Source organism: Anomalospiza imberbis, chromosome 4 (genome assembly GCF_031753505.1).
Source record: "Anomalospiza imberbis isolate Cuckoo-Finch-1a 21T00152 chromosome 4, ASM3175350v1, whole genome shotgun sequence".
NCBI lineage: Eukaryota > Metazoa > Chordata > Aves > Passeriformes > Viduidae > Anomalospiza > Anomalospiza imberbis.
Genome location: NC_089684.1, coordinates 65,675,969 through 65,688,318, shown reverse-complemented (window position 1 = coordinate 65,688,318; position 12,350 = coordinate 65,675,969). Strand labels below are relative to the sequence as shown.

Here is a 12,350-nt window from a genome sequence, read left to right as displayed (position 1 = left end):
ACTCTTGATAATTGCATCTGAGTAGTTAGTTGAGTGTTTATAGAAAAAAAAAGGTGAGATTGGGACATCAAATACAAACTAATTTTTATTTTTATGCAGGATTTCTGCAATGACAGGAATTACATTTCAGAAGAGACAAGGGTTCTTCTTTTGACAGGAAAGGTACTGTATTTTGACAAGTTGCAAGCCTTTGAATATTATTTGTCATTTTTAAAGTGTTCTGGACTGTTATAGTTTAAAAATTATATTAAGAGTTCATGTACAGTAATTTGTAACTTTTAATTTGATGACATATAATTAATTCCTTGAACATGCTACTTGATGAGTACACAACACCAAGATTATCTGTGCACTAAGGTAGAGGTTCTTGATTACACTTTCTTCTATTACTGAAGTAAGCTTGGTGTATAGTTATGATGCATGTAGAGAATTGTGATACCACTAGCATTGGCGATCTTAAATTTTCAGTTGTAATATTTTTAATATAGTTTTTAATGCTGTTAAATTCAGCTGCAAATGTCTATGCGCTTTTGAACATCTATTTCAGAGAGTCCCAGCCGAAGATGTTCTGTGATTCTAACATCCTTTATTTGCAAACTGAGCACCTCTGGGAGAGGCTTCCCAAAATGTAATGCAGAATTAGGTTCAGTACCACAGTAGGAGATAGCACAAAATCATTAAGGTTGGAAAAGACCTCCAAAATCATTTATTCCAGCCACTGACCAAACACCACCATATCAACTAACCACGGCACTAGATGCCATATTGAGTATTTCTTGAATACTTCCAATGATGGTGAATCTACCACATCCATGGCCAGTCTATTCCAAGGCCTGACAGTCCTTTCAGTGAAGGAATTTTTCCTGATTTTCAACCTCAACTTCCCCTGGCACAGCTTGTAGCCATTGCCTCTTTTCTGTCTTTAGCTGCCTGAGAGAAGAGGCCACTCCCCACCTGGCTACAGCCTCCTTTCAGGCATTGTAAAGAGGTTTTAATACACCCAGCTCCCTCAGCTGCTCTTCATAAGACACTTGTTCCAGACCCTTCACCAGCTCCATTGCCCTTCTCTGGACCCACTCCAGCATCTCGGTGTCCTTGCAGTGAGGGACCCAGAATCGGGAACAGGATTCAAGGTGTGGCCTCACCAGTGCTGAGTAGAGAGTGACAGTCACTGCCCTGGTCCTGCTGGCCACACTGTTGCTGACACAGGCCAGGATGCCATTGGCCTTCTTGGCCACCTGGGCACACCCTGGCTCATGTTCAGCAGCTCTCAGCCAGTACTCCCAGCTCCTTTTCCACTGGGCAGCTTTCAAGCCACTCTTCTCCAGCCTGTAGCACTGCCTGGGCTTCTTGTGACCTAAGGACCTGGCAGGGGGCCTTGTTGAACCCCATAGCACTGGCCTTGGCCAATTGATCCAGCCTGTCCAGGTCCTTCTGCAGAGCCTTTGGCCCTCCAGCAGAGAGTACTGCCACTCACTTGGTGTCATCTGTGAACTGACTGAGGGGACACTCAATCCCTTAGTCCAGATCATCATTAGAGGTACTAAACAGGACTGGCCCTAACACTGCTCCCTTGGGAACACCAGTAGTGACTGGCCACTGCTGCATGTAGCACCCTTCACCACCACTCTCTGGGCCTGGCCACCCAGCCAGCTCTTAACCCAGTGAGGAGTGCAACTGTCCACACTATGCACTGCCGGCTTCTCCAAGAGTATGCTGTGGGAGACAACGTTAAAGGCTTTAGTGAAGTCCAAGTAGACTACATCCAGAGCCTTTCCTCATCCACTAGGTAGGTCATCTGATCATAAAAGGAGATCAAGTTGCTCAAGCAGGACCCCTCTTTCCTAAATCCATGCTGGCTAGGCCTGATCCCCTGTACACACCATGTGAGCACACTCGAGATAACCATCCATAACTTTCCTGGCTGCCAAGATCAGGCTGATAGCCCTGTAGATCTCCCAGATCCCCCTTCTGGCCTTCTTGTAGATTGGCATCACAGTGGCCAACCTCCAGTCATCTAGGACCTCTCCAATTAACCAGGACTGATAAAAAATGATGGAGTGGCTTGGTGAGCTTTTCCATCAGCTCCCTCAGCACCCAGGCGGATCCCGTCCAGCCCCATAGACTTGTGAGTGTCAGAGTTGCTCACCAGGCCACTAGCTACTTCCTTCTGACTTGCAGGGGATCTGTTCTGCTCCCTGTCCCTGTCTACCAGTTCAGGGGCTAGGTAACCTAAGTATAACTGACCTTTCTGTTAAGAAGGCAGGGCATTAAATCCCTCAGCTTTTTCCTTATCCTTGGTTACAGTGTTCCCCTCCATGTCCAGTAAAGCATTGAGGTTTTCCTTGGCCCTCCTTTTGTTAATGTATTTGTAAATTTTTTTATTATCTTCCATTGTAGTGGCCAGCTTGAGTTTTAACTGAACTATTATATTTTTATATATCTATGTTATATTTTTATATTACTTTTCTGCATACAATTATAGAAATATGATTTAGAAGTAAACACTATCTCTTTGGTGTTCTCTGATACAGTTACAACGTTTTAGATCTTGCTGTGGCTGATGACTTGACCCATGTGCTCAGGCTGAGTAGGCAACAGGAAGTCTTGTATTTTGTCATGGGGAGCAGTCAAGGAAGTTTTCATAACTGGCATGTCACATTCTTCATGTAATTTTACATTTCCTTAGAGGCCAAGTTAATAAATTAAGATATTCCCAAGAAGAAAATATAATTCCCATGGGTGAAAGTTCTGATGGAGTAGGTGGGAGAAAGATATTACAGATGCTGGAAAACATTGGCTAGCAAAAAAAGCAACAATCTCTGTAGAAAAGGCTTGTTACTGGACACATGTTCAGTGACTGCATCATCCTAGTGCTAATTCTGCATAGTATTTACTTAAGCATATTATTCTTTTAATATAGTAATTTATTTGCTCCATTTACTGAGTAACTGAGTTTAATGCATGTCTAAAGAAGGAAAACAAAATGAGTGAAGTGTCTGGAGCCACAAGTCTTATGAGGAGCAGCTGAGGGAATGGGGGTTGTTTATCATTCCCTCTAGATACAGTGTTGTAACACAGGGCTCTGGGGGTCCCAGGGTCCATCATTGGTATTGAAGACAGAGGCAAAGATGGGGTTAAATGTTTCTGCTTTGTCACCTCGTGTTTGTGAGGTGATCAGCCTCATCAAGTAATGTTCAGGTGTTATCTCTGATCCTCCTTTTGCTTTTGACATATCTTAAGGCCTTTGTGTGACCTTTATGGTGCTGGCCAACTTGAACTCTAATCAAGCTTTGGCCACAGGAATTTTCTCCTTGCAGTGGTGAACAGCATTTCTGTAGTCTCGCCATATTGTCTGTCATTGCTTCCAAATACTGTATACTTTTTGTTTTCTGCCTAAGTTCCAGAAGAAGATCCCTGCTCAGCCAGGCTAAATTTCTGCCTCACTTGCTTGACATCTTACACTTTGCAATGGTCTGCTCCTGTGCTTTAAGAGATGGTTCCTAAAAAGTGACCAGCATCCATAGATCGCAGTACCTTCAAAAGCAGATTCCCAGACCACCCAAAAGTCTTACAGCACCCAAAGTCTGCTGTTCCGCATATAGAGGGCCCAGGTTGTTCATAAGGCCAAGGGCAGTTGATCCAGAAGGTCCTGTAATTCCTTGTAGAATGATGCATTGCTAGTAGCGTCCTGGCTGGGTGGTCAGTAGTAGACTCCCACCACAACATCCGCTTTATTTGCTTTCCCATTCATCTTTACTGTCCTGGTTCAGGGCAAATTTGGGAGAGAACCCCCAAAGGGGTTCCTCTAGGAAGCAGATTCAATCGGCCCCTCCTCCCAACCAGTTCAGGAAAAATACCTCTTTGGAGAAAAATGAGAAAAACTGTTTATTAAACAAAAAACCCTAAACAATATTAAACAATAAAACCTCTTGCCGCTCCAAAAGAGAGACAAATTCAGAAAATCCCCTTCCCCCACCAGGCTGCAGCTCGGCTCACTCAGTCTCTTACCAGTCCCTCCGGCACTGGGAATGCCGCGGCCCAGGCCCAGCCCGCTGGGCCACAGGTGCGAGCTGCCGCTGCTCTTCTGGGTGTTCAGTCCAGAGCAGGTTTGAGCAGATCCAAAGAAAAGGAAAAGCTGCAGTCCAGGGAGCTTCTTTGCCTCAGCTAGCTAAAACTAACTCAAAGCAAATGAGAGCTCTGCCCCGCCGTCTGTCTGTCCGCAGACAGCACAGTCCAGGAGCAGGAATGTGGAGGAGTGAGTGCATTTTCTGGAGACAAACTCCGTGCTTCTTCTCCTCCCCTGCTTCACTCCTCGAACAAGTCTTAAAGGTGCAAAACTTATTATTCAGCATAAACGGAACAGACGACTGGGGATAAAAGCATCACACCGTCAACCCAAGACACTTACCCAGAGGCTCTCAACTCTAATGTTGCCCAACATTTTGGCTTGTGTTGAGACTTCTCCAGCTGCTATGTCTTCAAAGCATGAGAGAGAGACGAGCAGTTGATTTAAGTGCTCTTAAAATACAAGAAGTACAAGGATAAACAATGTTTTTAAAGTAAAAATAAGGTTAGTAGCTCTAAACTGATGGCATTGTGATCAAGACTATTATCCCAGGAAAAGTATTTTTAAATACTCAAGCAAATATTTGTAAAATTAAATATGTATCTGAAGTTTGCATTTTTTTAAGATTTAAACATTTTTTATCTAGCCAAAACCAACTGGTGTATTAGGTACAGTAAACAAACCATTATCTGCAACTGGAAGGAGACCATATATTAGGACTACAGGATCAGAGACTGGAAGCAGTGTAAACTCTGAGCTGAGCTCTTCTGCAGGAAACAGATCAAGGTACGGGAGTCCAGCATTTCTTTCATCAGCTCTTTACTTAATGGTCTCCACTGTGCTTGCAAGTTTTAGGAGAGGAGATGATTTGGTGTGTGTGCTCATATGTTGGAAGAGCGTCCTTATTTTTTCCGGTTTTAGAAAATGTAGTAGTTCTCAATAGGTAAAATCTCCATACTTGCTTTTCGGTTCAGTTTGTGTGGTTGATGTTTTGATGTATAAATCAGGATTCATCCTGACTGGAAACAAAAAACTTTTTTGATATAGATGGGATATTCTGATTTGTGTAAGATTAAGTGTGATAAAAAGAGCTTGTTGAATCAGCCAGGGTCTCAGTGGAAAGATGCAACCTATGATGGTAATACTCAGTGTTTCTTCTAGCAAGCATTATTTTTATATGGATGCGGAGTTCTAAAATTTGTTGTAAATCTGGAGACACAGTTTATACTTTCAGATTTTCATATTGTTTAATTTGGTTTGGAATTTATTACCAGACTAAAATATAGGGTTAAAGAAAGCAGAGAAAGTCAAGTCTAGTCGCTACATTTCGTAAGGCCAAAGGGAAGTATAACTGTGTTCAGAATTTGTTCAGTAAAGTGTGCATGATAAAAGTTGTAATAATCTTTTTTCTGTCTTGTTCTTTTGTTTTCTGTAAAGGTGAGGCATTATTGGTGTTTATTATTCGTCACTACATTTTCCAGTATTGGCTCTTTCTATCTGGAAAAAGAACACAGCCAATTTTAAAGCTCTGATCTTAAGTTTGTAAAAGTCATTATACAGTGGTGTCTCTGTGGTAAGGGATTTGGCTCAGTGATCAGCCAATTCCTTTCAGACCTTTTCCAGTTCTGGGAAAGAAAATACATGTGTGGACTCCAGCAAATTCAATTGTTTTTAAACTAATTTAGCCTATTGCATTGATTCCCCTTCCCCTTACCCCCCTTTATTTTACCCCAAATAATTCCAACCATTTTTCTTCTTTTCGATATATTTTCGTTTTGTTATGTCTTCCATGATGTTCCCAGGGAACAAAGTTCAGATATATCAGAAACCGGAGTCAGTGAAAATGATGAAAATCCTGTGAGGATTATTTCAGTCACACCAGCAAAGACAGAACCTGTGAAAAACAAGGTATGTCCAGGGATTTTATGGACTGATGTCTGTAATAAGCTTGACATTGGGGGTTTTTTCAGTACGCATCACTGCAGGTGGTTTCTGAGGAACTGGTAACATCTAGTTTCATTTCATACAGTTGTGTCAGTTTCCTAGCCTGACAGAGGACCCCGTATCTTCAAAACAGGCATTTATTTTATCCAGAGGAATTTGTAGCACTCATTTGAATAGATTTCATTCTTCTTCTCCAAAATTCCAAAGTATTTCTGCATTTATTCTGCATTTTCCAGTACAAGTAACAGTGAGCCTGGGATTCAGAGTGAAAGTTTACATCTGTAGTAGCTTCAACTGAAATTACTGCCAAGAAAATGTCAAATGGTCCTACAGCATGAAATAAACATCTAACTTCGGAATTTAGTCACAACTAAAATCTTAATTAAACTGTTAAAAATATATTGTATGGTTCACTCCCCTTTCATTAAAGAGAGAACACCATGTGTAAATCATAATACTTTTTAACTTATAAAACATACAATAGCATGAATTTTAACACAGTTGAGTCCTACACCTGGAATAGATTAAACTCAAGCAGCTGTACCACATGCTGGGATCTGCCTGGCTGGAGTGCAGGTTGTCTGGGAAGGACCTGGGAGACCATCCCCAGTGGATTACCAACAGAGCATGAGCTGGCTGTGTGCCTTGGCTGCAGTGAGGACAGCAAGCTGTGTCCTGAGTAGTCAGCAGATAGAGGGATGTGGTTATTCCACCCCATTTGGCATTCATTAGGCCGTACCTGGAATACCGTATCCTCCCCAGTTTGATGCAGATACTGAAAAACTGGAGGGAGCCTTGCAGGGGGCACCAAGATGATTAAGGCATGGAAATGTTACTGTGGGAATAAAGATTTGAAGTGTTGGGTTTGTTCAGCTTAGAGAAGAGAAACCTCGGAGAGGATCAATCAGTCTTTCAACATCTAAAAGGTATTAATGGAAAAGATTGATGAAAGAGTATTCTCAAGGCTGCTTGCTGAAAGGACAAAAAGCTACTAGAAGAAGTTGTTTCAGGGGAATTCTGTCTGGATGCAAGCAGGAAAAAAAAAAACCCAAAACATTGGAGAGAAATTTAAACACTGGAAGAGACTGTCCAGAACAGTGGTGGATTATCAGTGTTCATGGCTTGACTTGCCAAGGCCCTGGATAATCACTGAGGCCCCACTGTCAACAGGTTTGACAAGATGATTTTTGAAGATTGCTTCCAACCTAGATGATTCTGTGATTTAAAATAGATTTTTGTAATGATGTAGGGATATGTAGTTGATTTAGGCTTTTTAAGAAGTTATATATCTCCTTAATTTCTTTTTATTAGATGAAATCAGAGTAATAAAGCAGGTGTTTTGGATTTGTATCATCATACAGAAAAATTAGGCAAAGCACATATAAAGTAAATCTTCAAAAATGCTTTCTAGGTTCTTGAAGTTGAAATTTCAGAGAATCTGTAAAGTTCATATGAATAGCAGTTGTAAGTGTCTACTATGAAGCTGCTGGAACAATAGTGAAGGTTACAGAGATTTCCTGACTCACTTGAACACATAAGAAATAATAGTAGACTATTCAACAAAAAAGTCCTTGGTTCAGATACAGCACATAGAATAGTGGCATTGGTTTGTTGGAAATTGCTAAGTCATTCCAGCCATATCTCTTCAGTATCCTTTTCTCTACCCCTTCTCCCAGCTGGTTTGGAAGTCAGTGTTCAAATGAAGGCTTAGCATCCAGTTGCTTGCTCTTTGATTCCATATGAATACTGCTGTGGGTAGAGAAGTACATTGTTAACTCTTTCAGTTTCACATACACAGACACCTCTTCATGGTATTTAATCACTTCATTACCTTGTTCAGTGTGTTAGAGAAGAACATGCATGTAGGCCATACCTATTCAGACATGACAAAGAATTAACAAACATAGCAAGTTCATTTTTGGTCTGATCTTACTTTTTTATTCCCTTGAATTTTTCTTTACTGGCACTTAGGTCTTCAGTAAACTGCATCTTTACTGAATGTTGGTCTCAAAATTTGCATGTATAGAAGTAAATAGTAAATACTGCTGTATTGAAATAATTCTTTTGCTCCTCAGTTTTCTTTTGTCATTTGACAAAGAGAGAGTAAAAGGAACTTGTCCAGAAAAATGATCATGGGAGGAGCTCATAAAGATAATTATTCTTACTGTAATCTCTCTCACACCACTAAAAGATAGATTGGGTGCAGTTACTAACATTACACACAATGTAGAAAATATTTTTGCAAGGATAAGGTCCAAAATCCCATTTACTAAAACGTACTGCTAGGTCTAAGACCATGTTATATGTTTTCATAACAATACTTAAAATTTTAAAAACTCATGTTTCTGATGGAAGGAGGTAACAGTTTGGGTTTGCCTTTGGGAATCTTTTTTTATTCATATTCACGATTTTTATTTTTTAGGAGATAAATTCTGATCAGACAACACAAGGAAATAGCACTGAACGTGGGAAAAAAAGAACAGCAACAGCATCTGGAACTGAGAATATTCATCAAAAAACAGAAGAAAAAAGTGTAGAAGAAACAGGCCCATCGCTTGCAGCAAAAACCAGAAGAGGGCGACCAACCAAACCAGAACCTCAGGGTACCACTGCAAAAAACGAGGAAACGAATAAACCACCTGTCAGGGGAAGGAAGAGGGCAGCAGCCAACCAAGAAGGTCCAGGGAGTTTAGAGGCAGGTAATGCCAAAGCACCAAAACAGCAAGACACAGCAAAAAAGCCAGCAGCAGCACAGAGACAAATTGATCTACAGAGGTAAAAAGAAATAATTAAATACATTGGGGGGGGGGGGTGGGGCAGGGCTGCTCCTTTCCTGTCTAAAGTCACACCCTGAGTTTGCTATTATAACAGACCTAGCATAGTTAAGGGCACAGCTAAACCACGGCAGATGTTGCAACCATATGTTGCATAGAGTTCTATTTTTCAAAGTACCTGGGCAGCTGGAATTGGAGAAATTAATTTTTTTGGTCAGAACAGGATAAACTTCACCTGTTTTCACCAAATGTTATTTTTATGTATCCTGGTTCCCCTTGCTAGAATTGCTGTCTAAAGGAACTAAGAGTTGATGGTGTTTCAGTGCATTCATTGCACTGAAATATGCAGCCAGGCATAAAGGCATTTGGCTACTCTGCTGTGCTTCCCTTCAGTGATAGCAAAGGCTTGGAAACTAACTGTCTTTAATGCACAGGAAAATTTGTAATGCCAACTGTAACTATTTTCTGGTATTTTGGGTCTGTGCTTGTTTTAATGTTAGCAGTACTGTAATGTCTATTTTAAGTAACTGAAAATTACCATTTGGAACTTTGTAAACTCCAAACCAGCATTTGGATGATAATCTGGGCTGCTTTAGCGTTTAAACGTGTTGGCTGGTTTACAGTACAAGTAAATCATAATGTGCATTTACACGAGAAGTTTGTTTTGCTGGACCTGGTACATAATTAATGCAAGGGAGTCCAAAGTGGGAGAGCAATAAGGTCTGCAAACCAGTGTGCTCTAAGAAATTGCAAATTAATCAAAGAAAGAAACATTGGAATAGTTTTTTTTCTAGAGATTTGTAAGTTGAAGATCTTGCAGAGGACCTTGAACAAAAATAGTTTTACCTTTTCTTCTCAGAGTAAGCTTTATACATCAGTAAAATGTTCTGTCAATGTGATATTTGTGTACTGCCTTGCAATGCTTGTTTAATATGTCAAATTTCTTCAAGTCTTCAAAAGAACAAATAGCACTGTCCATAGCCTTTAATAAGCTACTGTATCAGATAACATCTTTAAAATGTGTAATATCTCAAGTGTTTCTTGGAAAAAATACCAAAACATTGTTAACGTTTTTCAGAAGCCAGGTGCTTGGAAGTGATGGAGATTCACTGTTGGAGATAGACTCAAGTTCAGAATGCTCTCAAAATGCAATGGATCTTTTTAAGGTCTGTGGGAGCAGCCAGGAAGATACTGAGGATACAGAGATAGCAGAGGGAGGCTTCCTTAAGGTGTAGCAGGCATCTTATATAGGACAATTCTCTGTTTTTACTTATTTATTGTAGTTTATACAGTAAGAAATCAAATAAATTTGTGTGTTAATAAAGCTCTAATAGGTTTTTTCCTTTTAAGTAGACATGTACAAGTTACTGTAAATACTTGGAAAACATTTGAAGTACTGCCTATTCTGAAGTAAAATGGGCTGTTTTTATAAACCTTGGTAATTACAGTTAATTAGATCAAGTTACTGTTCTTAATCTCTGCTTCCAGTGAAAGCAGTGGATAACTGTTTATATTTATGCTGAAAAAACATTTCTTGGTTATGGAATTATAAAATGCACAATTCAAGTTGTGTAGTTTAAAGTTTATCAGGAAGTTGTGCTGTACAATAAGGAAGTTCAGTTCTACTCAATTAATTATGTAATTGTTGAGAAGATACAAGATGGAGTTGGAAGAATCACAGTATAAAGAGTGTAAAAGCTAAAATCTAAACAATATTTGGTAGGATTTTGATTCAGAATCAATTGTAATTTCCTTGTCTTTACAATTAACTGTCATTTCCTTTTCTCCCCTCATAAAGGTAAAAAGAAAACTTGCTCGAAAAGGGAGGAAATGAAGGCCAAATAAAGGCATGCTCCAAGCTTCTGCAAAAACTAGGATTCAGAAATTTCCTATACAGGAACTGAAATTACTTCAAAACACACAGCTTTCAGCTCTGAAACCAGAAGGAAACTATGCTTCCCTTTCACGTGAAATTAATCCTTCTCAATGGAAATGTAAAGCAGAAACTCTTGAGAAAGAGGCTAAAAGCATCTGTACTTATTTCCCCAGAGACTTTTTTTATGAAAAGTCAATAATTAAGCAAATTGCTTAACACTTGGTTCCAGTTCCTGCATTCTGGAGTTTAAAAGTGTATTTACACCATTAACTTTCATGCTGCATTTTTTTTAAAGAAAGTCAGAGAAGGTCCTTACACTGACATTGAAAATTCATGATCCTAGAGCCAGGTATTCCCATGTTTCACAGAAAAGGTAGAAGTCTACTGAATGGATTTTAAACAAGACTAGAGGAAAAAAAAAACTAAAACGAATTTTTTTTTTTTGCTTTACTTTTGGAGACTGTTTTATGTATAATTCTTTCTGCCTGCCTACTTTTCTGCAAAAATAAGATGTACAGATTTCAGTTCCCTGCTATGAAAAGTCATGTGGTGGCAATTTTATAAATGTTGCTTTCTGATTTTTATCAGAGTGGGAAAGTAATCACTTAAAATTGTTATTAATTCGCAAGTAGACATTTCATTTTTTAATTTTCCCTCCATTTTAGTTAATATAATTTGCAATAAATGTACATATTGATGTTTGTTTTATAAAAACATATATCACTTTTAAGTGTTTTTACTCCTGCGGTTCTGTTGGAATATTCTAAATTTTAAAGGAGTAAAGACAGTCCAGCATTTGATTTTATAATGTTTGTCACCAGATTTTTATTATTGATGTAAAGAAAAAAAAAATCAGTTTTTAAAAATAGTTGGACTTTGGCAGCTTTGTAAGGAAAGTTGGAAATGTTTAGGATTGCTCTCAATTTTAAGCATTGTGCTGATTGGAAGTAAGTCTGTTTTGCATTTTGTCTTCCTGTCCAGGCTCATTTTTTAATGTTTATTTTAGAAGATTGTTGCATCAATATTATGTTTCCTGGCATTGTTCAGCATAGATACAGTGTACACTTTTATGTACACATGATCATATTTAAGTTTGTTGCATAAAATAAACGCTTCTAGGTGTCACGTGGCAGTCTTTTTCTAATTTTTTTTTTCTTTCACAGAAAACTTAATTGCTGTATCTGTACGTGGTCTCGGGCATTCACAGAAGTACTGTACAGAGCAAAGGAGCTGTAATGCAGACAGTAACGTAGTTAAAAAGTTCAGTTTTTGAGGTGAAGTTACAGTGCTTAATCTTGTGAAGGGGGTTGGGTTGGCGTGCAGTGACAGTGAGGAGTTTGCTTTGCTTCTCAGTGCCTCAGTTCCCCATTTCTCTTTTGCAAATTGTTTTTAAAAGCCTTGATTCATATAGAAGAACTGGATGCTGTTGGCATTAGGGATTGCTTGTGCTCCTGAAAGGGGTAGGGTGCAGTTGTGTGCTCTTCAGCATGTCTTCGGCTCTCTTAGCAAGTGTGTAGATGGTGTTATTTTTCTTCTGTAACAAGAAATCGGGCTTTGTGCACAAAGCAGTGTGTGCAGCTCCCTTTCTAAAGCAACCTGCAGAGCTTTGACCTGAAGGATTTGAAATGCTTCTGACAGAGAGGAGATTTTAAAATCATTTGATTACACATCTATCAGGGGTTTGATT

General features: G+C 39.3%; 1 protein-coding gene across 7 annotated transcripts in view; it reads left to right on the top strand.

Moving 5' to 3' along the window:
* The window catches only part of PDS5A (PDS5 cohesin associated factor A), a 78,811-nt gene extending 67,023 nt beyond the window's left edge, over positions 1 to 11,788 (top strand). For 4 of the 7 annotated variants that reach the window (XM_068188902.1, XM_068188903.1, XM_068188900.1 and 1 more), the window contains 6 exons: positions 100 to 162; positions 4,716 to 4,855; positions 5,872 to 5,977; positions 8,436 to 8,788; positions 9,866 to 10,016; positions 10,586 to 11,788. In XM_068188902.1, the coding sequence (XP_068045003.1) occupies positions 100 to 162; positions 4,716 to 4,855; positions 5,872 to 5,977; positions 8,436 to 8,788; positions 9,866 to 10,016; positions 10,586 to 10,621 (849 nt within the window). In that variant the 3' untranslated portion in view covers positions 10,622 to 11,788. The remainder of the gene's footprint in view (positions 1 to 99; positions 163 to 4,715; positions 4,856 to 5,871; positions 5,978 to 8,435; positions 8,789 to 9,865; positions 10,017 to 10,585) is intronic. The other 3 variants (XM_068188905.1, XM_068188904.1, XM_068188901.1) reach the window with 2 other exon arrangements.
* Positions 11,789 to 12,350: the final 562 nt, after the last annotated feature.